This window comes from Cyclopterus lumpus, chromosome 8 (genome assembly GCF_009769545.1).
Source record: "Cyclopterus lumpus isolate fCycLum1 chromosome 8, fCycLum1.pri, whole genome shotgun sequence".
NCBI classification, from domain to species: domain Eukaryota; kingdom Metazoa; phylum Chordata; class Actinopteri; order Perciformes; family Cyclopteridae; genus Cyclopterus; species Cyclopterus lumpus.
In genome coordinates, this window is record NC_046973.1 from 211,911 (window position 1) to 239,096 (window position 27,186).

The following is a 27,186-nucleotide window of genomic DNA, read 5'->3' on the forward strand; positions in this document are numbered from 1 at the left end:
TAAAGTTCTTAAAACTGAAAAAAAAAACAGTTTAGGCAACTCATGTAATTGCACTAAACATTAGTATAGTTAACTCAAAATTATTAATTAATTATTGTTGTTGTTTTGTAACAGGAGATATTAGTAGAAGCCCTCTACTATCATGCAGACATGTGAACGTGTACAGATACCCGTTTGACTGTGATATGAGTTTTTTATTTCATTCTTGAAGGCATTTGGGTTTTGAATGGGGCGACTTGAGAGCTGCAACTGGACCCGACTGGAAAGACATGAGATACCACCAAAAAGGGCCCCGATCAGGGATACGTGATCAGTGAATCAAGAGAGATAGATTGGGCAGTTAAATAATGTTGAGTAAAGTCTACTTCCAAAGCCTGTCTTGAAGAAGTGTGCGTTCTCATCTCCAAGGATGACAGGAAGGCCACGGAGGACTGCTGTTCGCTTCCCAGTCACATCTGTACTCAAACCAATATCTCAAACACACACACACACACACACTTCCTAAGTGTTAAAGGACAATCAATTGACAGCTCTGCATGCAATGGCACTACTTTAGTAACCACATAAAGAAACATGACTTTGCTTGAGAAACTTACCCCTGGTGTGACTTGTGCAGATATTCATTAAGTTTGTGGCTGACACTTCCCTCCTTGGACTTGGACATCTCCAGGAAGAGAGGAGGAGTGCATTTGTCGAGTTCTTTGAAGAACTCTGGTTGCAGATTTTTGCTTGATAAGCGACAGAACTCAGCCAGAATCTAAAGGAAAGAGTATGATAATTTAAGATTTAGTCACATTACCTACACAATACAAAACGTGGAGTACCGCTTGCTGTTGGGACACGGTGCCACTCGCTGTGGCCGAGAGGTCAGCATCATACGGTTGTTGTTGAATTACTCCTCGTTCAACTTAACATTACATTTCATCTTCAATGACAGTAACGTTGTGCGACTCCCGTAATGGTGCGTTCAGGGAACACGAGTGACACGTTATTAATGCCCACTAACATCCTGTCTGCCATTCAAAAAATGCTTAACGTGACGTTATATGATAAGTACGTTACTTTTAAATTGGTAAACGGATAAACTTGTTTAGAATTTTGACTTGTTTCCCGGCGAGGTCCCTTCCACCATTAGCCCATGTAGCTACACGACAATAAAAAAAGACATGCGTACCGAATTCAAGAGTGGCCCTGAAAGATTGACAATCATCATTGCACCCGCTAATAAGCACGCTAAGTTTGCTGAAACAAGTTGTGTTTATATTTACACTAAAGCTCTTCTGGGGTTACACACGGTGGACTTGACGTTAGCTAGCTTAAACGCTCGCTAACGTTAGCTTTCGAAATAGAAGACGCAAAGTTAGCATCCAACCAATAATTAACATATGAAGAATATGGCGAAGAGACGACGACGTTTGCTAAATAGATGAACGGTAGCGTTTTATTATCAAGCTTTAAACTTACCTTAAAATAAGTTGACACAATGGCGCTTTCTTCCCGCTTCGTCGTTCCGCCTCTCAAAGAACGTCTTCAGTGGTCGACTGCTCATGCGTATTCGAGTCGAACGCTGCCGAGTGCGGCCGAGTTTCTCCGAGCTTTGCAAATGGGTCCTCCTCACTCTTTTTTTTTTAAGTAAAGGTTACTTAAGATGATAAGTTTAATAACTTTACTCACCAGAAAGTGTTCTTTACCAAGTTTCTTTAAGTATGGTCAACAAAGTAAGCAGACATGAGTTAAGTTCACTATTTTTTTAAAGTAAGGTCAGCAATTACTTTTTACAGTGCATGGCAGGTAGGTCCCATGACAGGTAGGTCCCATGACAGGTAGGTCGCATGACAGTAAGGTCGCATGACAGTAAGGTGAGTCCAAACTCAGAACAACAAGAATCAAGCAAATACAATTTCTTCAAAAGTTAGGTCACATGGCAGGTAGAGCACATGGCAGTTAGGTCGCATGACAGTTAGGTCGCATGGCAGGTAGATCGCATGTCAAGTAGGTGTCATGACAGGTAGGTCGCATGATAGCTAGGTCACATGACAGGTAGGTCACATGGCAGTTAGGTCGCATGACAGTTAGGTCGCATGGCAGGTAGATCACATGGCAGTTAGGTCCCATGACAGGTAGGTCACATGACAGTAAGGTTGCATGACAGTTAGTTCAGATAACAGTTAGGTTGCATGACAGTTAGGTCAGATAACAGTTAGATCGCATGACAGTTAGATTGCATGACAGTTAGGTCAGATGACAGGTAGGTCGCATGGCAGGTAGGTCCCATGGCAGGTAGGTCCCATGACAGGTAGGTCGCATGACAGTAAGGTCGCATGACAGTTAGGTCAGATGACAGTTAGGTCAGATGACAGTTAGGTCGCATGACAGGTAGGTCGCATGTTAGTTTGGTCGCATGACTGCTAGGACGCATGTTAGTTCGGTCGCATGACAGTTAGGTCGCATGACAGGTAGGTCGCATGTTAGTTTGGTCGCTTGACTGCTAGGTCGCATGACAGCTAGGTCGCATGTTAGTTCGGTTGCATGATTGCTAGGTCGCATGACAGGTAGGTCACATGACAGGTAGGTCAGATGGCAGTTACATCAGATGGCAATTAGCTTGCATGGCAGTTGGGTTACATGGCAGTTAGGTCGCATGGCAGGTAGGTCGCATGAAAGGTAGATCGCATGTCAAGTAAGTGTCATGACAGCTAGGTCACATGACAGGTAGGTCACATGGTCGTTAGGTCACATGACAGGTAGGTCACATGGTCGTTAGGTCGCATGGCAGTTAGGTCGCATGACAGTTAGCTTGCATGACAGTTAGGTCGCATGGCAGGTATGTCGCATGGCAGGTATGTCGCATGACAGTTAGGTCGCATGACAGGTAGGTCGCATGGCAGTTAGGTCGCATGACAAGTAGGTCGCATGGCAGTTAGGTCGCATGACAGTGTCGCATGGCAGCTAGGTCGCATGACAGTTAGGTTGCATGGCAGGTATGTCGCATGGCAGTTAGGTCACATGACAGTTAGGTCACTTGACAGTTAGATCGCATGACAGGTAGGTTGCATGTTAGTTAGGTCGCATGACAGGTAGGTCCCATGAGAGCTAGGTCACATGACAGGTAGGTCACATGGTAGTTAGGTCGCAGGACAGGTAGATTGCATGGCAGTTAGGTCGCATGGCAGTTAGGTCGCAGGACAGGTAGATTGCATGGCAGTTAGGTCGCATGACAGGTAGGTCGCATGGCAGTTAGGTCGCATGACAGTTAGGTCGCATGGCAGTTAGGTCGCATGGCAGTTAGGTCGCATGACAGGTAGGTCGCATGGCAGGTAGGTCGCATGGCAGTTAGGTCGCATGACAGTTAGCTTGCATGACAGGTAGGTCACATGACAGGTAGGTTGCATGCCAGTTAGGTCGCATGACAGGTAGGTCGCATGGCAGTTAGGTCACATGGCAGGTAGGTCGCATGGCAGGTAGGTCGCATGACAGTTAGGTCGCATGACAGGTAGGTAGTATGCCAGTTAGGTCACATGACAGATAGGTCGCATGGCAGTTAGATTGCATGACAGTTAGGTCACATGACAGTGTCGCATGACAGGTAGGTTGCATTTTAGTTAGGTCGCATCACAGGTAGGTCGCATGGCAGGTAGGTCGCATGCCAGTTAGGTCGCATGACAGGTAGGTTGCATTTTAGTTAGGTCGCATCACAGGTAGGTCGCATGGCAGTTAGGTCACATGGCAGGTAGGTCGCATGGCAGGTAGGTTGCATGCCAGTTAGGTCGCATGACAGGTAGGTACCATGCCAGTTAGGTCGCATGACAGGTAGGTAGCATGGCAGTTAGGTCACATGACAGATAGGTCGCATGGCAGTTAGGTTGCATGACAGTTAGGTCACATGACAGTGTCGCATGACAGGTAGGTTGCATTTTAGTTAGGTCGCATCACAGGTAGGTCGCATGACAGCTAGTTCACATCACAGGTAGGTCGCATGACAGCTAGTTCACATCACAGGTAGGTCGCATGACAGGTAGGTCGCATGACAGGTAGGTCGTATGACAGCTAGTTCACATGACAGGTAGGTCGCATGACAGGTAGGTCGTATGACAGCTAGTTCACATGACAGGTAGGTCGTATGACAGCTAGTTCACATGACAGGTAGGTCGTATGACAGCTAGTTCACATGACAGGTAGGTCGTATGACAGCTAGTTCACATGGCAGTTAGGTCGCATGACAGTTAGCTTGCATGACAGGTAGGTCACATGACAGGTAGGTTGCATGCCAGTTAGGTCGCATGACAGGTAGGTCGCATGGCAGTTAGGTCACATGGCAGGTAGGTCGCATGGCAGGTAGGTCGCATGACAGTTAGGTCGCATGACAGGTAGGTAGTATGCCAGTTAGGTCACATGACAGATAGGTCGCATGGCAGTTAGATTGCATGACAGTTAGGTCACATGACAGTGTCGCATGACAGGTAGGTTGCATTTTAGTTAGGTCGCATCACAGGTAGGTCGCATGGCAGGTAGGTCGCATGCCAGTTAGGTCGCATGACAGGTAGGTTGCATTTTAGTTAGGTCGCATCACAGGTAGGTCGCATGGCAGTTAGGTCACATGGCAGGTAGGTCGCATGGCAGGTAGGTTGCATGCCAGTTAGGTCGCATGACAGGTAGGTACCATGCCAGTTAGGTCGCATGACAGGTAGGTAGCATGGCAGTTAGGTCACATGACAGATAGGTCGCATGGCAGTTAGGTTGCATGACAGTTAGGTCACATGACAGTGTCGCATGACAGGTAGGTTGCATTTTAGTTAGGTCGCATCACAGGTAGGTCGCATGACAGCTAGTTCACATCACAGGTAGGTCGCATGACAGCTAGTTCACATCACAGGTAGGTCGCATGACAGGTAGGTCGCATGACAGGTAGGTCGTATGACAGCTAGTTCACATGACAGGTAGGTCGCATGACAGGTAGGTCGTATGACAGCTAGTTCACATGACAGGTAGGTCGTATGACAGCTAGTTCACATGACAGGTAGGTCGTATGACAGCTAGTTCACATGACAGGTAGGTCGTATGACAGCTAGTTCACATGACAGGTAGGTCGTATGACAGCTAGTTCACATGACAGGTAGGTCGTATGACAGCTAGTTCACATGACAGGTAGGTCGCATGACATCTGATGTCTCATGTCAGTAAACCTGTGCTTGTGTGTGTTCAGCTACCTGGGTGATGTCAGCAGTGAGGTCATGTGCAACATGGGGATCTCGGCCTCCATCACGCAGACCGACATCATCGTCGGCTCACCTGGAAGCTACGAGTGGCAAGGTGACATCTATATGATCTCTGCTCTGTGGGTGTAACGTCTGCTCTGTTCAGTTATGGATGTTTATATCCTGTGTGTGTGTGTGTGTGTGTGTGTGTGTGTGTGTTGTAGGTAACGTCCACATCTCCTGGATGAACCCAGATGTTGTCTTTGACACCCAGAGGAGCGTCTTCCCCAACCTGCAGCGGAGAAACATTTATATAGGTGGCCTGTCCCTTTAAATGCTGCTCCTCCTCATCCTCCCTCAGTGTAACATGGAACACATGTGTTTACATGATGTATTATTGATATATATATATATATATATATATATATATATATATATATATATATATATATATATATATATACTGTATATGTCACCTGGAAGCTACGAGTGGCAAGGTGACATCTATATGACCTCTGCTCTGTGGGTGTAACGTGCTCTGTTCAGTTATGGATGTTTATATGTGTGTGTGTGTGTGTGTGTGTGTAGGATATTCGGTGACTCAGGCTCTGCATCTCCTCTCTCAGGATGATGAAACCATAGTAACAGGTGAATTCTGAATACATTAACAGCTGATTGACATATTGATCCCTGTAATGATCCTTCTATTGGTCCCTGTATTGGTCCCTGTAATGATCCTTCTATTGGTCCCTGTATTGGTCCCTGTATTGATCCCTGTAATGATCCTTCTATTGGTCCCTGTATTGATCCCTGTAATGATCCTTCTATTGGTCCCTGTATTGATCCCTGTAATGATCCTTCTATTGGTCCCTGTATTGGTCCCTGTATTGGTCCCTGTATTGGTCCCTGTATTGATCCCTGTATTGATCCCTGTATTGATCCCTGTATTGATCCCTGTATTGATCCCTGTATTGATCCTTCTATTGGTCCCTGTATTGATCCCTGTATTGATCCTTCTATTGGTCCCTGTATTGATCCCTGTATTGGTCCCTGTATTGGTCCCTGTATTGATCCCTGTATTGATCCCTGTATTGGTCCCTGTATTGATCCCTGTATTGATCCCTGTATTGATCCCTGTATTGATCCTTCTATTGGTCCCTGTATTGATCCCTGTATTGATCCCTGTATTGGTCCCTGTATTGGTCCCTGTATTGGTCCCTGTATTGATCCCTGTATTGGTCCCTGTATTGGTCCCTGTATTGGTCCCTGTATTGATCCCTGTATTGGTCCCTGTATTGGTCCCTGTATTGATCCCTGTATTGATCCCTGTATTGATCCCTGTATTGGTCCCTGTATTGATCCCTGTATTGGTCCCTGTATTGATCCCTGTATTGATCCCTGTATTGATCCCTGTATTGGTCCCTGTATTGATCCCTGTATTGGTCCCTGTAATGGCCCCTGTAATGGGGAACAGGAGCTCCTAAGGACAGTAGAGAGGACGCCCGTGGTTCTGTCTTGCTGGCTGTGAAACACTCGCACTCCCTGACGACTCAGCAGACTCTACGCGGCGAGCAGACGGGCTCGTACTTCGGGAACGCCGTGACAACCGCCGACCTCAACAACGATGGGTAATGGACCCATTCATAATGTGGTCACACAAAAAGGTTCAAACTTTCCATGACTTTACTTTCTTTAAGTAGGTCAACACATATTTGTTATTGTTTAAAATAAACAATAAGTTATATTATAAACCAATGAAGTGATGAACAAACAGACTTGAGAAGAGTGCTAACTTTATTTTTGGGGAGTTTTTCCTGATCCGATGTGAGGTCCTGGGACAGGGATGTCGTATGTGTACCTCTCCATTGCACCTTACTAACTCTGCTTCCTCCCCGGAGTCTTTGTGACTGATCCGATGTGAGGTCAAAGGTCAGGGATGTCCTATGTGTACAGATTGTAAAGCCCTCTGAGGCAAATTTGTAATTTGTGATATTGGACTATACAAAATAAACTGAATTGAATTGAATTGAACTTCTGAGACGGTAGTTTTTTTACCCTCCACCAGCCAAAAGTCTAAAAACTTCAAGTTGCAAATGTGGAAGTTTAGAGAGCTATTCTTAAACATAACACAAAGTATAATAAACATAATCAGTAGCAGATCCAGTCTAAAACAAGTCTGACTCCTGCAGATGGAACGATCTTCTGGTGGGCGCTCCTTTTTACTTCCAGCGTCAGCAGGAGGCGGGCGGGGCAGTTTATGTGTACATGAACAAAGGTGGTTGGTTTGATCCTCGGCCCAGCGCGGTGCTGACAGGACCGAGCGGGTCGGCGTTTGGTATGGCTGTAGCTGCTGCTGGAGACCTGGACCAGGATGGCTTCCAGGGTGCGGTGATGAACCGAGACCATCGTAATGATTTGAGCATTTAGCCGGCAATGGAGACACTGACCTGTTTGTGGTGTTGCAGACTTTGCAGTCGGAGCGCCTTTCCATGAAACAGGAAGTGTGATGATCTGGACCGGGAGCAGTGAGGGGGTCTCTACAGAACCGAGTCAGGTCTGGCTGTGAACTCTCTTCTGATTGATGGCAGTCCCTGTGTAGTTCACACCTATAACCTGTCCCCTTGTAACCCCCTGTTTCCCCTACAGGTGATCCGGGGTAGCAGGGTCTCTCCGGTGTTCAGGACCTTTGGATACTCTCTGTCTGGAGGTCTGGATGTTGATGGAAACCAGTATCCAGACCTGCTGGTGGGCTCTCTGGATGACGCTGTCGCTCTGCTCAGGTACCTCAACCTTCCACCACAGCCTGGAACTATCAAGTGAATTTCTACTTTTACATTAGTTATTGGTAGTTAACTACCTGTAACTACCTGTAACTACCAATAACTACCTGTAACTATCTGTAATTATCAATAACTACTTGTAACTACCAATAACTACCTGTAACTATCTGTAACTATCAATAACTACTTGTAACTATCAATAACTACCTGTAACTACCAATAATTACCTGTAACTACCAATAACTGCCTGTAACCATCAATACCTACCTCTAACTACCTGTATCAATAACTATCTGTAACTATCTAGAACTACCTGTTACCATCCATGAACACTATTAACTAACTGTGTACACAGTACAAACTCTACCGATGTACTATATAACTACTACATTACTATAACTAGCTATATGATAATATATTACATTAGTAAACAGTACTCTTCATTCATGTGATGCAGCAACACTAAATTAATGTTTTATGTATTTTCAAATGACTTTTGCATTATATAAGAAATATTTTACTTATATGTTGATTGATTGATTGATTGCTGTCCTCAGAACTCGTCCAGTCGTTCACCTCAATAAAACCCTCAGAGCTTCTCCAGACGTCGTTGAGCCGAAGACTTGTGATTTGTGGTGAGATTTAAACCCACGAATTGTTAGCTGGTAGCAGCCTGACTCATATTTTAATAATAATAATTGATCCTTTATCAGCCCCACAGTGAGGGAAATATTCTCTGCATTTAACCCATCCTTAGTAATTAAGGAGCAGTGGGGGTACAACTGGGGGTTCAGTGTCTTGCTCAAGCACTGAGAGGGGATCGAACTGGGTACCTTGTGGTTACGGGACGACCACTCTCCCATGAGCTACAGTCAACCGCGTGTGTGCGTGTGCGTGTGTGTGTGTCAGCATTCAGGTGGAGGTGTGTTTCTCCTACATCTTCAGCATAGGAGAGAGGAGCGACAGAGACAACATCAGTAAGTAAACACTCATACGCATTATAATGACATGCAGATATTAAATATTCAGACATTTATTATTATTATTATTTTTGAAATATCAAGGATATCATTTCACTGCCTGAAATACCGAGTGCATGATGGGAAACGGCTGCTGATCAAAGAGCTGCTAGCTTAGCTTATGTTGCTAACCTGACAAATGGACTGTTTACGAGGCTGTTAATGTTCATACGCTTCCTGTGTGTGTGCGTGTGTGTGTGTGTGTGTGTGTGTGTGTGTGTGTGTGAGTGAGTGAGTGAGTGAGAGAGATTAGCAATATTGTTGTTGCAACATATGTCCTATCAGGCCACAGCCCAAGGGACAGTGAGTGACCAACACGCACGCACGCACGCACGCACGCACACACACACACACACACACACACACACACACACACACACACACACACACACACACACACACACACACACACACACACACACACACACACACACACACACACACACACACACACACACACACACACACACACACACACACACACACACACACACACACACACACACACCTTTTATTGTGTCCCAAGAAACAATTGTATTTTCTTTCAATGTAATTATTTCTGTCATATTGTTATTATTATTATCCGTATGAATTGTATATTTTTTGTGTTACTATGTCTCGTGCTTTGACAATATTGTTGTTGCAACATTCATTCAGAGAGAGAGAGAGAGAGAGAGAGAGAGAGAGAGAGAAAGTACATACACACACTGCATGCCAGACCACATCAGACTGTGTCCTTGTGTGTCCTGGTCTTCTGTGTGTTTCTGTGAATGATAAATCACATTACAAATGACTGATAATATTACATCTCACAGACACACACACACACACACACACACTCACGCAGACACACTCTCACACACACCCACGCACACACTCAGTATTCCTTGGGGCACTCTGTGTGTCCTGGTTCTGTCTCAGAATTTTGACCAATCAGAGACAAGGTCACATTGTTGCTACAACACCAAACATCCACACACACACACATATTCATACATATGTATAAAACAACTATTTATATATATATATATATATATATATATTTATTTATATTTAATAAGTACTCAATTATTACTCAAAGTTAATGAAAACTTAAATGTCTTCAAATCTTTTTTTATTATTACTCGTTATGGATCAAAACATTTCCACCAGATTTAGCTGTCATACATTCCCTGACCTGGTCTCAGGGGAGTCTACAGGGTCAGACCCTGACCTGAGTGTTCTGGGTCTCAGGGGAGTCTACAGGGTCAGACCCTGACCTGAGTGTTCTGGGTCTCAGGGGAGTCTACAGGGTCAGACCCTGACCTGAGTGGTCTGGGTCTCAGGGGAGTCTACAGGGTCAGACCCTGACCTGAGTGGTCTGGGTCTCAGGGGAGTCTACAGGGTCAGACCCTGACCTGAGTGGTCTGGGTCTCAGGAGTCTAAAGGGTCAGACTGTAGATGTTAGAGATACAAAGTTCCTGTAATTTTGCTCAAAGTTTGATGGAATTTAAATTAATTATATTTCTTTGTCTGAAGAAAAATATTTAGAACAACTGTTTAGTTTCTTTAATTGTCTTTCTGTCTCTCTGTCTGTCTCTCAGCCATCCACTTCACCATCACTGCTGACGTCACCAGCATCAAGTCCCGCCTCCGTTTCCGTGACAACGGACAGAGCGTATACTCCGGTTTCCTGTCGATGCCGAATAAACACTGTGAAACTCTGAGCGTCCAGCTTCTGGTGAGACACTCTGTTAGCACACTGCTAGAACCCTGTTAAAGAAGAACAAAGAAAGAAAAGGACACTTGTGGGTAAATTCTTCTCTGCATTGACCATCCTTAGTTATTAAGAATGGTATGCATATGGCATTGACATTGAGCATTTGAAGGTCTTCCCACAGAACCCACTTCTGTCAGACCATTACCTCATAACTTTTGAGTTTATACTCCCGGAGTGTACACTGTTAGTCAAAAGTTTCTACACCAGATGTCTAACTGACAGTGCTGTAGTTACATTTAAAGAAGCGATTCCTTCTGCATTTGATTCAATACCACGTCTCAATGTGACGGAGGACTCCTGTGCTAACTTTAGTCCGTCCCAGATTGATCATATTGTCGATAGTGCTACAGGCTCACTGAGAATGACACTAGACTTGATAGCCCCACTGAAGAAAAAGACAGTGAGGCAAAGGAGGTTTGCTCCCTGGTAGAACCCTCAGACCCGCAACCTAAAGCAAACTTCACGAAAGCCTTAAATATATGGCTTCCACCAATCTGGAAGAATCACGCTTAGTTTGGAGAGATAGTCTTAAAACATATTAAAAGGCTCTCCGTACTGCCAGAGCAGCCTATTACTCATCAGTAATAGAGAAAAATAAGAACAACCCCAGGGTTCTCTTTAGCACTGTAGCCAGGCTGACAGAGAGTCACAGCTCTGTGGAGCCGTGTATTCCTATAGACCTCAGTAGTAATGACTTCATGAACTTCTTCAATGAAAAGATTTGAACTATTAGAGGCAAGATTGATGATCTCTTGCCCTCAACTACTGCCGATCTGTCATCAAGAGGAGTGGCCTTGGAAACGGCTGTATGCCCTGGTGTATATTTGGATAGCTTTTCTCCCATTAACCTAGACCAATTGTCCTCAACGGTTTCTACTTCTAAACCGTCTACCTGTCTCTTAGACCCCATCCCAACGAGGCTGCTTAAAGACGTGTTGCCTTTAATTGGCACCTCTCTGCTGGATATTGTTAATGTGTCTTTGCTAACAGGCCATGTACCACATTCCTTCAAAGTAGCTGTAATTAAACCTCTCCTGAAGAAGCCCACTCTTGATCCAGAGGTGTTGGCTGACTACAGACCGATCCTCAACCTTCCCTTCCTCTCTAAGATCCTTGAGAAAGTAGTCGCAAATCAGTTGTGTGACTTCCTACATCTGAATAGTTTATTTGAGGAGTTTCAGTTTCACCACACCACAGAGACAGCATTGGTGAAAATTACAAATGACCTCCTAATTGCATCAGATAAAGGACTCATCTCCGTACTGGTATTATTAGACCTTAGTGCTGCGTTCGACACCATTGATCATGACATCCTATTACAGAGATTGGATCAGTCGATTGGCATTTCAGGTACCGCACTAAGTTGGTTTAAATCCTATTTATCAGATCGATCTCAATTTGTATTTGTAAACGATGAAGCCTCAATGACCACCAACGTTAATCACGGAGTTCCACAAGGTTCTGTGCTTGGACCAATTTTATTTACCTTATATATGCTTCAAGCATGTCTTAAAGACATAAAAACATGGATGACCTGCAACTTCCTGATGTTAAACTCAGACAAAACTGAAGTTATTTTACTGGGCCCTGAACACCTCAGAGATCAATTATCTGGTGATGTGGTTTCTGTAGATGGCATTGCCCTGGCATCCAACACCACTGTAAGGAATCTAGGCGTTATCTTTGACCGAGACTTGTCCTTTAACTCCACGTTAAGCAAATCTCAAGGATTGCATTTTTTCATCTACGTAACATTTCAAAAATCAGGCACATCTTGTCTCAAAAAGATGCAGAAAAGCTGGTTCACGCGTTTGTTACTTCCAGACTAGATTACTGCAACTCCTTATTATCAGGCTGCTCTAATAAGTCTCTTAAGTCCCTCCAGTTGATCCAGAATGCTGCAGCTCGTGGACTCACAAAAACTAAGAAAAGAGGTCACATGACTCCTGTATTAGCTGCTCTGCACTGGCTCCCTGTAAAATCAAGAATCACATTTAAAATTCTTCTCCTCACCTACAAAGCCTTGATTGGTGATGCACCATCATATCTTAAGGAGCTTGTAGTACCATATTGCCCCACTAGAGAGCTGCTCACTAAATGCGGGGCTACTTGTGGTTCCTAGAGTCCTAAAAAGTAGGATGGGAGTCAGAGCCTTCAGTTATCAAGCTCCTCTTTTATGGAACCAGCTTCCACTTTCAGTCCTGGAGGCAGACACAGTCACCTCATTTAAGAATAGACTTAAGACTTTCCTCTTTAATAGTGCTTATAGTTAGGGCTGAATCAGGTTTGCCCTGGTCCAGCCCCTTGATATGCTGTTATAGGCTGCTGGGGGATCTTTTAGGATACACTGAGCACCTATCTCCTCTTCTCTCTCTCCTTATGGATGAATTTACATCTCTCCATTGCAACATTATTAACTCTGCTTCATCCCCGGAGTCGTTGTGACTTCACATCTCATAGGGTCCATTGAACCTGGCGGTGTCTGATGCCTGGTGAGCCGGTCTCCCATTGGCCCTGCTGATGCCCCGCCCCACCTCCTCTCTACCTCCTTCTGTTTCATTGATTGGAGTTCCATTCATACATTGTCATATTCATGTAATGTGTTTATGTAACTCTGTAACTCTGTTCATCTGGTCACATGACATCTATTCTTCTGTCCATCCGGAGAGAGGGATCCTCCTCTGTTGCTCTCCTGAAGGTTTCTTCCCTTTTTTCCCTGTGAAAGGTTATTTTTGGGGAGTTTTTCCTGATTCGATGTGAGGTCCTGGGACAGGGATGTCGTATGTGTACAGATTGTAAAGCCCTCTGAGGGGAGTTTGTGATTTGTGATATTGGGCTAGAAAATAAACTGAATTGAATTGAAATGAAGGAGTAGTGGGCTGCAGTGAAGCGCCCAGGGAGCAACTGGGGGTTCAGTGTCTTGCTCAAGAACACATCAACTAGGGCTTGCACAGCCGGGGATTGAACCGCCGGTCCTCTGATTGAAAGACAGACCTGCTAAACACTGAGCCACATTTAGCACCCTGTTAGCACAATGTCAGCATACTGTTAGCACACTACTAGCTCACGGTTATCACCCTATTTACACACTGTTAGCACACTGTTATCACCTTGTTAGCACACTTTTAGCACACTACTAGCTCACTGTTATCACCCTGTTAGCTCACTGTTAGCGCATCCTAGAGCCTGCAGGCTTCACTGCTGCCACATCTGTCCTGGGGGTGGCGCTAGAAGACAGATCATGGAAGCAATAAAGCCTGATAGGATCATCCTCTGGAGAGAATGAGTGAGCTATGTACTTGTGTGTGTATGTACCTCAGTCCCAAGTTCTCTCTGTTAGGGTTGTGTGGTGTGGAGGACCCAAACGCACGCTCACGCAGCAGACCTTAAGATTCAGGATCTTTATTTCCCTAATTGATCGGGAAGGAAAAAACAGCAAAGAATAAAACAAACAAAACAATGATCAGAGTTGACCAGCTGATCAGGCGCGAGTCTTCCCTCGCTGGAGTCGGGAGGGCAACTCAACCGAGCTCAAGTCCTTGCTACCCACGGGATCGGTAGAGATCTGGTGAATCCCAACATGCAGTAGGAACCAGACTGGTGACCGGAATGATCTGACAACCCGTCAGGGAATGCCATGGTCCTTAAAACAGGGGGAGAGCTTCCTACACTCTGTGCGGAGGGGGATGTCCCTGGACGAAAGCCAAACCGACTGTCCAACACGGTAGGCCGGTGCTGGAACACGACGTCGATCCGCCACTCTCTTGTTCTGCTCAGCTGTGCGAAGCAGAGCAGCCCGAGTCTCCCTCCACACGCGCCTACAACGACGAGCACTGCTCTGGACTGAAGGGACAGCTACCTCGACCTCCTGGCTAGGGAACAGTGGAGGCTGATAGCCCATGGAGGCCTCAAATGGGGATAGCCCGGTAGCGGTAGAAGTGTGGGAATTGTGGGCATACTCGACCCACGGGAGGTGACGACTCCATGAGGAGGGATTGGTGGCGGTCACACACCTGAGGATGGCCTCAAGCTCCTGGTTCATCCTCTCGGTCTGGCCGTTAGTCTGTGGGTGGAACCCCGAGGAGAGGCTGGCCGTGGCGCCGAGGGTGTGACAGAATGCCTTCCACAACTGGGAAGAGAACTGCGGCCCACGGTCCGAAACTATGTCCGCAGGGATCCCATGAAGCCTAACCACATGTAGAACCAGCAAGTCGGCGGTCTCACGGGCTGATGGAAGCTTGAGCAGGGGAATGAAATGGGCGGCCTTCGAAAACCGGTCCACCACCGTCAGAATGACGGTGTTGCTGTCTGATGGGGGGAGACCAGTGACAAAGTCCACTGCAATATGAGACCACGGGCGTTGAGGCACAGGGAGTGGTCGTAGTAACCCCACGGGGGGTCGGTGTGAAGCCTTGTTGCGGGCGCACGTAGCGCAGGCCAGCACAAATGAGCGAGTATCCGCCTCGAGAGACGACCACCAAAAGGAGCGGCGGAGCCAGCTTATTGTCCGGCGGATGCCGGGGTGGCCAGAGAGACGGGACTCGTGGGCCCACCGCAGGACTCGGGAACGGACAGCCAAAGGGACAAACAGGCGATTCGGGGGGCCCCCTCCGGGGTCAGGTTGGGTCTGCTGGGCCTCACGTACCACTCTCTCGATCTCCCAGGAAACAGCACCAAGCATGCACGAGGCAGGTAAGATGGTGTCGGGAGGAGAATCTCCCTCCACCGGGGCAAACTGACGGGAAAGTGCGTCCGGCTTGGTGTTCTTGTGCCCTGGCCGAAAGGTGATGGTGAAGTTAAAACGTGTGAAGAACAAAGCCCAGCGGGCCTGTCGGGAATTGAGGCGTCTAGCCGTGTGGATATACTCCAGATTCCGGTGGTCGGTCCAGACGACAAAGGGGATCACTGATCCCTCCAGCCAGTGCCTCCACTCCTCCATGGCCAGCTTGACGGCCAACAGCTCACGGTTGCCAACGTCATAGTTTCTCTCCGCCGGAGAAAGTCTACGAGAGAAAAAAGCACAGGGATGAAGCTTGGAGTCGGCAGCTGACCGCTGGGAGAGTACAGCTCCGACGCCGGTGTCAGAGGCGTCCACCTCAACAACAAACTGGCGAGTCTCGTCCGGGTGAACCAGGATTGGAGCCGAGACGAACCTCTCCTTGAGGGACTGAAAAGCCTTGTCAGCCTCAGGGGACCATGAAAAACGTACCTTGGAGGAGGTGAGCCGTGTCAGTGTTTCTGCCGCTCGGCTGTAGTCCCGAATGAACCGGCGGTAAAAGTTAGCGAACCCCAGAAACTGCTGGAGCTTCTTTCTTGAGGCGGGTACCGGCCACTCAGTCACTGCCTTCACCTTCTCGGGGTCCTTTCTCACCTGACCCTCCTCAATGAAGACGCCCAGGAACTGCACAGAGGTGACGTTGAACTCACACTTCTCCGCCTTGATGAAGAGCTGATTCTCCAACAACCGTTGCAGGACCTGGCGGACATGGTTAGTGTGCTCCTGAGGACTTGGGGAGAAGATGAGAATGTCATCAATATACACAAACACGAAACGGTTTAGGAAGTCGCGGAGGACGTCATTCACAAGGGCCTGAAAAACGGCAGGGGCATTGGTCAAACCAAACGGCATCACCAGATATTCAAAATGTCCCAGGGGTGTGTTAAAGGCCGTCTTCCATTCGTCCCCCTCACGAATTCGGACCAGGTGATAAGCGTTACGGAGGTCCAGCTTCGTGAAAATCTTGGCTCCAGCTAAGGACTCAAAAACAGAGGAGATAAGTGGTAAGGGGTACTTATTCTTGATGGTAATCTGATTCAAACCTCTGTAATCAATGCAGGGACGAAGACTCTTATCCTTCTTGGAGACGAAGAAGAAACCCGCTCCCACAGGTGAAGAAGAGGGCCGTATGATTCCTGCGGCGACTGAATCGGTTATATACTTCTCCATGGACTCACGCTCAGGCCGGGAGAGATTATATAACCGGCTCGTGGGAAGTGACGCGCCCGGAAGCAGGTCAATGGCACAATCGTAGGGACGATGAGGAGGAAGTGAAAGGGCCCGCTCCTTACTGAATGCCTCTGCCAAGTCCCTATATTCCCGAGGCACTGCGGCGAGGCTAGGACAAGCGTCATGTCTGCTTACAAGACTAGGCTGCCGGGGCACAGCAGATCTGAGGCAGCGGGAGTGACAGGCGGGACTCCAACCGGTGATCCGACCCCCAGCCCAATCGATCTGAGGATTATGGTCCTTGAGCCAGGGGAGTCCCAGAACCAGGGGTGTTTGCGGGGAAGGGAACTCGAAAAACCGGGTCTTTTGACTGTGGTTACCAGACACGAGCAGGGAAATAGGCTGAGTCCAGTGAGTTATCTCTGCCAGTAGGCTGCCATCCAGTGCGTACACCGGCTGAGAGCACTCTAACGCCTCCACCGGAATCCCATGACTCCTGATGAACTCAGTGTCCAAAAAGCTCTCCTCAGCCCCTGAATCGATGAGCGCCGATAGGTGCACTGGCCCAGATGGCAAGCCCAGGGTGACAGGAAATAGCGATCGAGATCTGGAATGGGGAATTGACCTTGAACCGCCCGCTAGCTTCCCCACTCTTACCAGCGAGCTCTCTCTTTTGGCCGAACAGAGCAAACGGCCATGCGGTGTCCCGACTCACCACAGTACAAACAGCTTCCAGCGCGGAGGCGTCTCTCTCTCTCTCCTCCCGAGAGAGATGAATCCGGCCGAGTTGCATCGGTTCCTCCGGCTCCAAAGGGGGAGGTGCCGAGGGAGGAGAGCGGGGGCGCGCAAGACTGGAACGTCGGAACAGGCTCGGAGGCTGAGAGCTGGAAGTGGAAGCAAACTGACGGACAGGATAGGAAGGCCTGTAGCTCCTCTCCCGACGACGTTCCCGAATGCGGTTATCGATATTGATGGAGAGCGTGATGAGCTCATCCAAAGACCCCGGCTCCTCCCTGACGGCCAACTCGTCCTTCAGAGAATCCGAAAGACTGCTGCGATAAATTCCCCTTAGTGCCTCCTTGTCCCAACCAGACTCCGTGGCCAGAATCTGGAAATCCACAGAGTACTCCGCTGCGCTAGTTGAGCCCTGACGAAGACTGAGCAGGCGCTGAACAACGTCCCGGGTGTACACCGGGTGGTCGAATACTCTCTTGAATTCCTCCACGAAGCGCGTGTAGGAAACCTGGGCAGGAGAGCGTCTGACGAGCCAAGCTTCAGCCCAGACGAGTGCCCTGCTGCGCAGCAACCCCACCATATAAGCCACCCTAGCATTGTCCGAGGCGAATGTGCGGGGCTGTTGGTCAAAAACAAAATTACACTGGAGCATAAATCCTCTGCACTCCCCGGACGCTCCGCCATAGGGCACAGGAGAAGGAACAAAAGACTCATGGTTGCCAGCCGAGTCCTGCAGAACCGGCTGCGGCGGAGAGGAACGGGGCTGGTGGTCGGGCTGGGGAAAACGGTGCAGCGCGACATCCCGTAACAGACCTCCTATCTCCGCCATCTGGGACCCAATGGAACGCTGGGAGTCGAGGAGGTTCTGCAGCATCAGGTGGTGTTGTCCGAGGAGATTGCCTTGCGACGAGATCGCCCTCTGCAGACTCTCCTCCGCAAGCGATGCTGCTGCGGCTGCTGGGTCCGTCATGTTGGTCAGATTATTCTGTTAGGGTTGTGTGGTGTGGAGGACCCAAACGCACGCTCACGCAGCAGACCTTAAGATTCAGGATCTTTATTTCCCTAATTGATCGGGAAGGAAAAAACAGCAAAGAATAAAACAAACAAAACAATGATCAGAGTTGACCAGCTGATCAGGCGCGAGTCTTCCCTCGCTGGAGTCGGGAGGGCAACTCAACCGAGCTCAAGTCCTTGCTACCCACGGGATCGGTAGAGATCTGGTGATTCCCAACATGCAGTAGGAACCAGACTGGTGACCGGAATGATCTGACAACCCGTCAGGGAATGCCATGGTCCTTAAAACAGCTGGCGGCACTTAGGGCAACGAGCCCCAGCTGAGCCAAAGGAGAGGGGCGTGGTAGTGGGCGGGAACCGGAGGTGGAGACTGTAGACTGAAAAAGCAAAACATTAAGCACACAACAACAAACCGGACAGGAGGGGAACAAAGAGGGGAGCCAACACTAACAACAGACAGGGATCCTAACACTCTCGCTGAGAGAGAGAGGGACAGACAGACAGACAGACAGTTGAGCAGGGTCCTTCAATCAGAGGATCGGTGGTTCCTTTTGCAAGACACTTGACACCAAAATTGTTCCTGTAGCTGTTCTACAGTGTATGAATGTTAGTTACTGCTGATGTGCAGGTGGAACTGTAGCCCCTCCCATCAGGGTATGAATGGGTGAATGATGTCATGTAGTGTTAAAGAGCTTTGAGTGGTCTGAAGACTAGAAAAGAGATAAACAAGTACAGGTCTATTTACCATATACAGACAGACCCTCTGGAATGCTTCAACGCACCCTCAAGCAAGGTTCTGAGGTTCTTCTGTTCTTTGTTCTGCAGAATCCGATCCGAGACAAAGTGGAACCTCTGGTGTTTTCCCTGAACGTCTCTCTGTACGAGAAGCTTCCCAAGAAAAGAAACGCCGTACAGGACCTGAAGCGCCTCCCTGTACTGAGCCAGTCACCCCGACCCATCAGAACCCAGGTCAGAACCCAAATATCCTTCATAGCCTCGATCAGAACCCATCAGAAAAGATTGTTTGCAGAATCCAGATCAAAGTCCGATCCAAGGTCAGAAGTAAATAGAATCCATCAGAACTCAAGAACTCATTGTTGGACTCGATTGGCTTCTGTCAGAGAGTACAGAAACCCACTCATTGCTTTGGCCACACCCTCCACCTTGTTCTTGCATATGGCATTGACATTGAGCATTTGGAGGTCTTCCCACAGAACCCTCTTCTGTCAGACCATTACCTCATAACTTTTGAGTTTATACTACCAGAGTGTACACCGTTAGTCAAAAGTTTCTACACCAGATGTCTAACTGACAGTGCTGTAGCTACATTTAAAGAAGAGATTCCTTCAGATCAGATTCAGATCAGATTCAACTTTATTGTCATTGCACAGAGTACAGGTACTGAGGCAACAAAATGTCGGTTAGCATCCGACCAGCAGTGCAAAGAGAGCAGTATGAGGCCCACCACCGTTGTGTCATCTGCAAACTTGATGATGGTGTTGGAACCATGTACAGGTGCGCAGTCGTGGGTGAACAGGGAGTAGAGGAGAGGACTCAGCACACAGCCCTGTGGAACGCCAGTGCTCAGGGTCAGGGTAGAGGAGGTGTGATTACCTAACCTAACACACTGGGGTATGTTGTTTAGGAAATCCAGTATCCAGCTGCAGAGGGAGGTGTTGATGCCAAGGTTACCTAGTTTGGTATTCAGTTTGGAGGGGATGATGGTGTTGAATGCAGAACTGAAATCGATGAACAGCATTTTCACATGAGTGTTGTCATATCTTAAGGAGCTTGTAGTACCATATTGCCCTACTAGAGAGCTGTCCTCACTAAATGTGGGGCTACTCGTGGTTCCTAGAGTCCTAAAAAGTAGGATGGGAGCCAGAGCCTTCAGTTATCAAGCTCCTCTTTTATGGAACCAGCTTCCACTTTCAGTCCGGGAGGCAGACACAGTCACCTCATTTAAGAATAGACTTAAGACTTTCCTCTTTAATAGTGCTTATAGTTAGGGCTGAATCAGGTTTGCCCTGGTCGAGCTCCTAGATATGCTGCTATAGGCTTATAGGCTGCTGGGGGATGTTTTAGGATACACTGAGCTCCTCTCTCCTCTTCTCTCTTTCCTTATGGACGAATGTACATCTCTCCATTGCACATTACTAATTCTATTTCCTCCCCGGAGTCTTTGTGACCTCATATCTCATAGGGTCCATTGGACCTGGCTGTGTCTGAAGCTGGTCCTGGGTCGTGGGTCCTTGCCCCGGCTTCCTGCATCCAGCTACTGGTCTAGACCTGGGCTCCTTCCCAATGACCTTGCCTCCTTCTCTGTGCCTCCTGGCTCAAAGGCCTGGCCTCATTGGTCTGGCTTCTTTCGCGATGTCTCATGCCTAGTGGGCTGGCCTCCTGCCGTGGCCCTGCTGATGCCCCTCTCCCCTCTTTCTCCTGTTTCATGGATTGTGGAAATCTGAATCGTGGTCCATGCCTACTACTAATATTCATACATTTCTGTCATATTCATTGAATGTCTTGTAAAGCTGTTCATCTGTAAACATGACATCTATTGCTTCTTTCCATCCGGGGAGAGGGATCCATCAGAAGTCAGTTTGAATTAAAGCAACACTGACTGTATGAATGTCTTTCTCTTCATCCATCAGATCCACATCCAGAAGGCCTGTGGTCCTGATAACCGTTGCCATAGTAATCTGCAGATGATGGCCCAGTTCACAGATGAGAACCAGAACCCCTTCGCTGTGTGAGTGAAGTCCTACATACTGACTATGGGTTCACTGAAAGAAAACACAGTTTTCTTTCAAAATATGTTAGTTTTGTGGGTTCTAAGTCGTCCTAAAGGACACGGTACTTAACTCACACTGAAAGACTTTGGACTTGACTTGTGACTTGACTCGCACCAGAAAGATGACCTGAACTTGTCTTACAAGACCTGGGACGTCACTTGCCTTGAGGATTTCGGCCATGACTTTGACTTTATGTTCTTAGAACTTGGATAAAGATGAATATTCTTCTTCATGACTTGGACTTGATGACATGACTACCTGACTTGAATCTTTCCCTAAAGGTTGTGGGACTTTACTTGAAACCTGACTTGAAATTCATCTTCAAACTGGCACCTTAGTCCATGAATGGGTGTGAAAGGGTGAATGATGTCATGTAGTGTTAAAGAGCTTCAAGTGTTCGGAAGACTAGAAAAGATCTATAAAGTACAGGTCCATTTACCATTTACTAACGTTGCATTCCCTGACCAGGTCACGACATAAGCTCTTAACTAATGGGTTGCAAATGACTTCACACTGCTGCTTTCATGTCGTTGTTTGTGTGTTTCCAGGCAGAAGGACCAGCAGGTGTTGTACTACAACACCAACTTTAACAGACTGTTTCTGGAGGTCAATATCAGCAACACACCGTCTCCGGGCCGACAAGCAGAGGACGCTCACAATGCCGTTCTGAACATTAGCATCCCACCATCACTCATTTACTCCGGAGTCCGAACAAAGGTGGTGACTTTATCCTGAAGGACTTGAGACTCACCTGAAGGATTGACCCTGACAAACCCTGAAGGACTTGACTGACTGACCCTGACTAACCCTGAAGATATTGACTGAATGACCATGAAGGAGTTGACTGACTGACTGACTGACTCTGATTGACCCTAAAGGACTTGGGACTTGAGATTCCTATAGCCACTACTGTTTGTCTGTTTTTCAGGGTGACATCCAGGCGGTGATGCAGTGTTCTGTTGAGGACGCTGTTCTTCTGTGTGAGCTGGGGAACCCGTTCAAAAGCAACCGTCAGGTACATAATGTCATGACAGTCGTTTAGTGAATCCACGACAGTCCAGCCTGATCCACTACAGCTCCGGCTGAGACACTAATGGATCTGATTCTTCGTCTCTCTGTATTTCAGGTTCAGGTGTTGATAATATTTCAGACGTCTGAAATCAGTTTAGACACCCGAGAGATTCAGTCTCTGCTGCAACTATCCACGTAGGACGAACACACACACACAGACAAACACACACACCTGTCTCAAGGTGTCCTATTGGACTGGGACTGAGCTGTGTCTCCTGTGTGTCTTCAGGTTCAGTGAGCAGTCAGATCTGTTTCCTGTCTCCGTCTCCTTGTTGGTGCAGTATTCTCTGCAGACGTCTCTCATTCTGTAAGCACCACTCAGCCCAGAACACATCATGTTGACCTCTGACCTGAAGACCTCACCTCTCTTACTAGTTGATTGTGTCCTGACAGAATCCCTCCTCCAGGTCGGGTTTCCTTCAGTGGTCATGTGATCGGTGAGTCGGACATGAAGGAGACAGAGGATGTTGGCAGTCTGCTGCTCTTCACCTTACAGGTTCGTCTAAAACTAGTCTGCCTGAAGCGTGACCAGGTTAGGTGATAACCCACGACTTCCTCCGATAGGTGCACGTCAGTGGGAAGCCGCTGGGCCACCTGGGCCACCTGCAGGTGGAGTTTGATTGGCCAACAGAGGTGTCCAATGGGAAGTGGTTGCTGTACCTGACAGAGATCAAAATGAATGGCTCATCTGAGACTCGCTGTGTTCCGCCGGGCGACATCATCAACCCCCTCAACCTGCTGGTAAAACATGGGCTTCATATTAATATGACTCACCTGGTCTGTTTATCATGGTTCATATTTACAAACTCACAATGAAGATGACAGAGAAAACTTTTAATGTCTTTCAGCTGAAACATTTGATCCTGAGCAAACGGTCTGTTTATGAGTTAGTATTCCTGTTTTCTCAGCTGTCAAAGCAGGAGAAGAAAAAGAGGAGGAGTCTGGAGGAGAAGAAGGAGGAGCAGAGAGAGAAAGCTCTACCTGTCCTCCACCAGAAGAAAACGTCCTACGTCCTGGTACAAACACTCTGATCCCTCTTCAATCCCCCCCCCACCTAGTTTGAGGGTTAATACTTGATTGCATGGGCTGGAGAATAGATTTAGTAGAAGATATTCCTTAGGTATAGAAGTACAAATGTGTGTTTGTGTGCAGGACTGTGGTCACGGAGCTACCTGTGAGACCTTCGTCTGTCCTCTCACCAACATGAACAACTCAGTAACTCTGACAGTCAGAGCGAGACTGTGGAACTCCACGATGATAGAGGTACGAACACCTTTATCATATTTTAAATGAACCTAATAATAATAATAACAACCTTGAGGAAGCTGTTCAGGTACTCTGTCCTCTACCTGCCCAGGTCCTCTGTATACTACCTGTTCAGGTACTCTGTTCACTACCTGCTCAGGTCCTCTGTATACTACCTGTTCAGGTACTCTGTTCACTACCTGCTCAGGTCCTCTGTATACTACCTGTTCAGGTACTCTGTTCACTACCTGCTCAGGTCCTCTGTATACTACCTGTTCAGGTACTCTGTCCTCTACCTGCTCATGTACTCTGTCATTTACCTGCTCAGGTACTCAATTCTCTACCTGTTCATGTACTCTCTATACCACCTGTTCAGGTATTCTGTTCTCTTTCTGCTCAGGTGTCATTTAGCTGACGCTTTTATCCAAAGAGAATTACAATAAGTGCATTCAACCATGAGTACAAACTCAGAACAACAAGAATGGAGAAAGTACAATTTCTTCACTAAAGTTAAACTACAAAGTGCTATCAGTAAGAGACATTTAAGTGTTGCTAAAGTGTTAAACTACAAAGTGCTATCAGTAAGAGACATTTAAGTGCTGCTAAAGTGTTAAACTACAAAGTGCTATCAGTAAGAGACATTTAAGTGCTACTAAAGTGCTAAACTACAAAGTGTTATCGGTAAGGGACATTAAAGTGCTACTAAAGTGCTACTGCGGCTCTACCTTCCCTATTCAAGGTGTAGTCACTAAGATGTGTTTTTAGTCTGTAGAGACTTCCTGTCCTGATGTCAATGGGGAGCTCGTTCCACCAATGAGGAGCCAGCACAGCAAACAGTCGTGACTTTGTTGAGTGTTTAGCTCGAAGTGACGGAGCTACAAGCTGATTGGCTGAAGCCGAGAGAAGTGAACGGGCTGGGGTGTGAGGTTAGACCATGTCCTGGTGTGAGGTTAGACCATGTCCTGGATGTGAGGTTAGACCATGTCCTGGGTGTGAGGTTAGACCATGTCCTGGGTGTGAGGTTAGACCATGTCCTGGATGTGAGGTTAGACCATGTCCTGGGTGTGAGGTTAGACCATGTCCTGGGTGTGAGGTTAGACCATGTCCTGGATGTAGACTGGACCCGATCTGTTCGCAGCACGGTACGCTAGTACCAATGTTTTGAAGCGGATGCGGACGGCCACCGGTAACCAGTGAAAGTCACGGAGGTGTTCTCTACCTGTTCAGGTACTATGTTCTCTACCTGTTCAGGTCCTCTGTATACTACATATTCAGATACTCTGTTCTCTATCTGCTCAGGTACTCTGTTCTCTACCTGTTCAGGTACTCTGTATACTACCTTCTCCGGTACTATGTTCTCTTCTTGTTCAGGTACTCTGTTCACTACCTGTTCAGGTACTCTGTTCACTACCTGTTCAGGTACTCTGTATAGTACTTGTTCAGGTACTCCGTCCTCTACTTGCTCAGATACTCTGCATACTACCTGTTCAGGTACTCTGTTCTCTGTGATGGAAATTACATGTCGACAGATGTAACCTTTGAAACCATGGTGTGTATGGTTTGATCAAACACAAGTTGAGTAACTCTTTTTACTGTTAATTAATGTACATTTTGTTTTGTATACGTCACCTTGTGCACTGTACAGTTTACCAGGATCCTCTGTGGGACTGAAGTCAGAGAGCAGTGTCTGTCTGCGTAGCCACTCCGCCATGTCCTTCCACTCCATTCCTGGGTCTCTTGCCAAGGAAACATGAGGAAACTCCCCCTTGAACAACTCAGATTGTGTGGGAGACAGAGAAACAGAGACAGCAGCAGTATTTTCAGTCCAATAAATGTCCATCATACATATCTTCTCTCTCTCCTTTTCACTCACTCCAAACCATACATTCTCAAACCCTTCATCCCTCCCACGTGACATGTGTGCGGCGCAATGTAGTGATTCAGCAGGCATGTGCCCCTCCGCATGTGGCGAATGTTTTGAAGCAAAATCAGTCAGGTGTAATGCTTCTGTGTCTCTCTCAGATGATCCTAAAGACCACTCATAAATGGACCACAGATCCGACGGATCATATTTCATCATCTGTTCGGTTTCTTGCCTGCTCACAATGAGGCCATCAGGGCCCGATGTGAGAACAATTCCAAAAATCAAAATCTCTGCCCAACAAATTTATAGAGCAGCAATCAGATAGCAGAAATGAGTGTTTGATTGTGACATTGTCTAATACACAAGACAACAGCGTTGTGTATCATTCATTAATTGATACCCCTACCGAGCCAACCGTTCTGCAATATCTGCCACTTTTCTTAGGAGGGATAGGGCAGAAGTGGTAAAACTGAGTAGTTTTTGCTTAGTTTATAATGTGTGTATCGCATATGTGTGTATCGCATGTACAAGATTGTCATAATCCAAATCAGAATTTGACTCCCCCTCTGTGTGGAAATGCGTGTGCGTCAGGTGGTCCGTCTCTGGGGTCCGCTCCGCCACCTGCTCCTTCAGTCAGTCAGACCTTTGCCTATTTCTCCCACCGGCCTTTCTCTTATTCCACGGGGCATGCGGACAGTCTTTCCTCCAGTGGCCATGCTTGCCACATTGGTGGCACACAGTCTCTTGTTGGCCTTGGGCCAGAGTCTCTACCTCTCCACCTCTCTCGGTCCTGACAGTTGTCTCCTCTCGGTCCTCTCTCCTCACGCCTCCATTCTCTGGCCACATGTCTTGGTTGGTTTTGTATTGCATCAGCTTCTTCTTCGGGCTCCATACCACCATACATGGTCAGCTGGGCATCTTCGATTTTGCGCTGACGAGGCTTAGTTTCTTTCTTCTCGTTCTCCATTTGTTCTCGTACCTTGCTCTTGAATAGTTCTTCCGCGTGCTCAGCATATTGCAGTATGGTGTCGAGGTCCGCCTCCCTCCATTTCACACAACTTTCACTGCCACCTCAGGGTTCATTTTACTCAGGAAATGTTCTTTCAGATGCACCTCATACGGCTCAAGAGGAGTACTTCCCATTCTGCCTCTCTCTAGCCCACTGTGCTGGTCAAAGACTATTGTGAGTCTCGCCAGGAAAGCAGCGCAATTCTCCTCCGGCTTCTGATCCATCGATGTGTTATCAGCCATGCTCATAACCGGTGGAAAAGCCGTTCTGCATTCCTGCAGGAGCCTGTTGACAGCGCACATGTATGGTTGGTTTGTCTTGCTCTCATTGTCATGATCAACGTGTCGTTGGGCCAACCTCTCGGTCGTAAACACCGATGCAATTTTGTGATAGTCCAGCTGGAGCATCTTGCTCAGCATCCGACGAATCTCTGTCATGGTTGGCCTGTATTCTCCCATGAAAGAAATCAGAGTCTTTTCGAATTGATCCAGATTTTTCTTTTGGCTTATCACATGAGTCATTGCTTCATCAATGTTTCTTTCTCCCCATGGGCGAAAAACCAGCTACCTCCACCATGGGCATTATCTCCACCTGTGGTTCAGCTTGCGGTTCCTCTTGCAGGTCTGCTTCGGGCCCAGAGAGCAGTTTTGGTGGAGGCCAGATCTGCTCACAGCTTAGCTCCCCATGTGAGGGGTGGGGGTTTGTCTTTTCCCTTGGGCTGGTGTTCGGACGGCTTTACCACTTTCGGAGCATATG

General features: G+C 47.4%; 1 protein-coding gene across 1 annotated transcript in view; it reads left to right on the plus strand.

The window, feature by feature from the left end:
* LOC117734697 (integrin alpha-3-like) overlaps positions 1 to 27,186 on the plus strand; it is a 44,194-nt gene that overhangs the window by 12,161 nt on the left and 4,847 nt on the right. The window contains exons 5-24 of the mRNA XM_034538943.1: positions 5,204 to 5,310; positions 5,420 to 5,512; positions 5,784 to 5,843; positions 6,670 to 6,823; positions 7,385 to 7,578; positions 7,661 to 7,749; positions 7,842 to 7,975; positions 8,533 to 8,610; positions 8,885 to 8,952; positions 10,578 to 10,714; positions 19,275 to 19,418; positions 21,101 to 21,198; positions 21,790 to 21,958; positions 22,170 to 22,256; positions 22,368 to 22,447; positions 22,542 to 22,619; positions 22,706 to 22,808; positions 22,877 to 23,053; positions 23,221 to 23,328; positions 23,465 to 23,575. Coding sequence (XP_034394834.1) covers positions 5,204 to 5,310; positions 5,420 to 5,512; positions 5,784 to 5,843; positions 6,670 to 6,823; positions 7,385 to 7,578; positions 7,661 to 7,749; positions 7,842 to 7,975; positions 8,533 to 8,610; positions 8,885 to 8,952; positions 10,578 to 10,714; positions 19,275 to 19,418; positions 21,101 to 21,198; positions 21,790 to 21,958; positions 22,170 to 22,256; positions 22,368 to 22,447; positions 22,542 to 22,619; positions 22,706 to 22,808; positions 22,877 to 23,053; positions 23,221 to 23,328; positions 23,465 to 23,575 — 2,269 coding nt within the window. The remainder of the gene's footprint in view (positions 1 to 5,203; positions 5,311 to 5,419; positions 5,513 to 5,783; positions 5,844 to 6,669; positions 6,824 to 7,384; positions 7,579 to 7,660; positions 7,750 to 7,841; positions 7,976 to 8,532; positions 8,611 to 8,884; positions 8,953 to 10,577; positions 10,715 to 19,274; positions 19,419 to 21,100; positions 21,199 to 21,789; positions 21,959 to 22,169; positions 22,257 to 22,367; positions 22,448 to 22,541; positions 22,620 to 22,705; positions 22,809 to 22,876; positions 23,054 to 23,220; positions 23,329 to 23,464; positions 23,576 to 27,186) is intronic.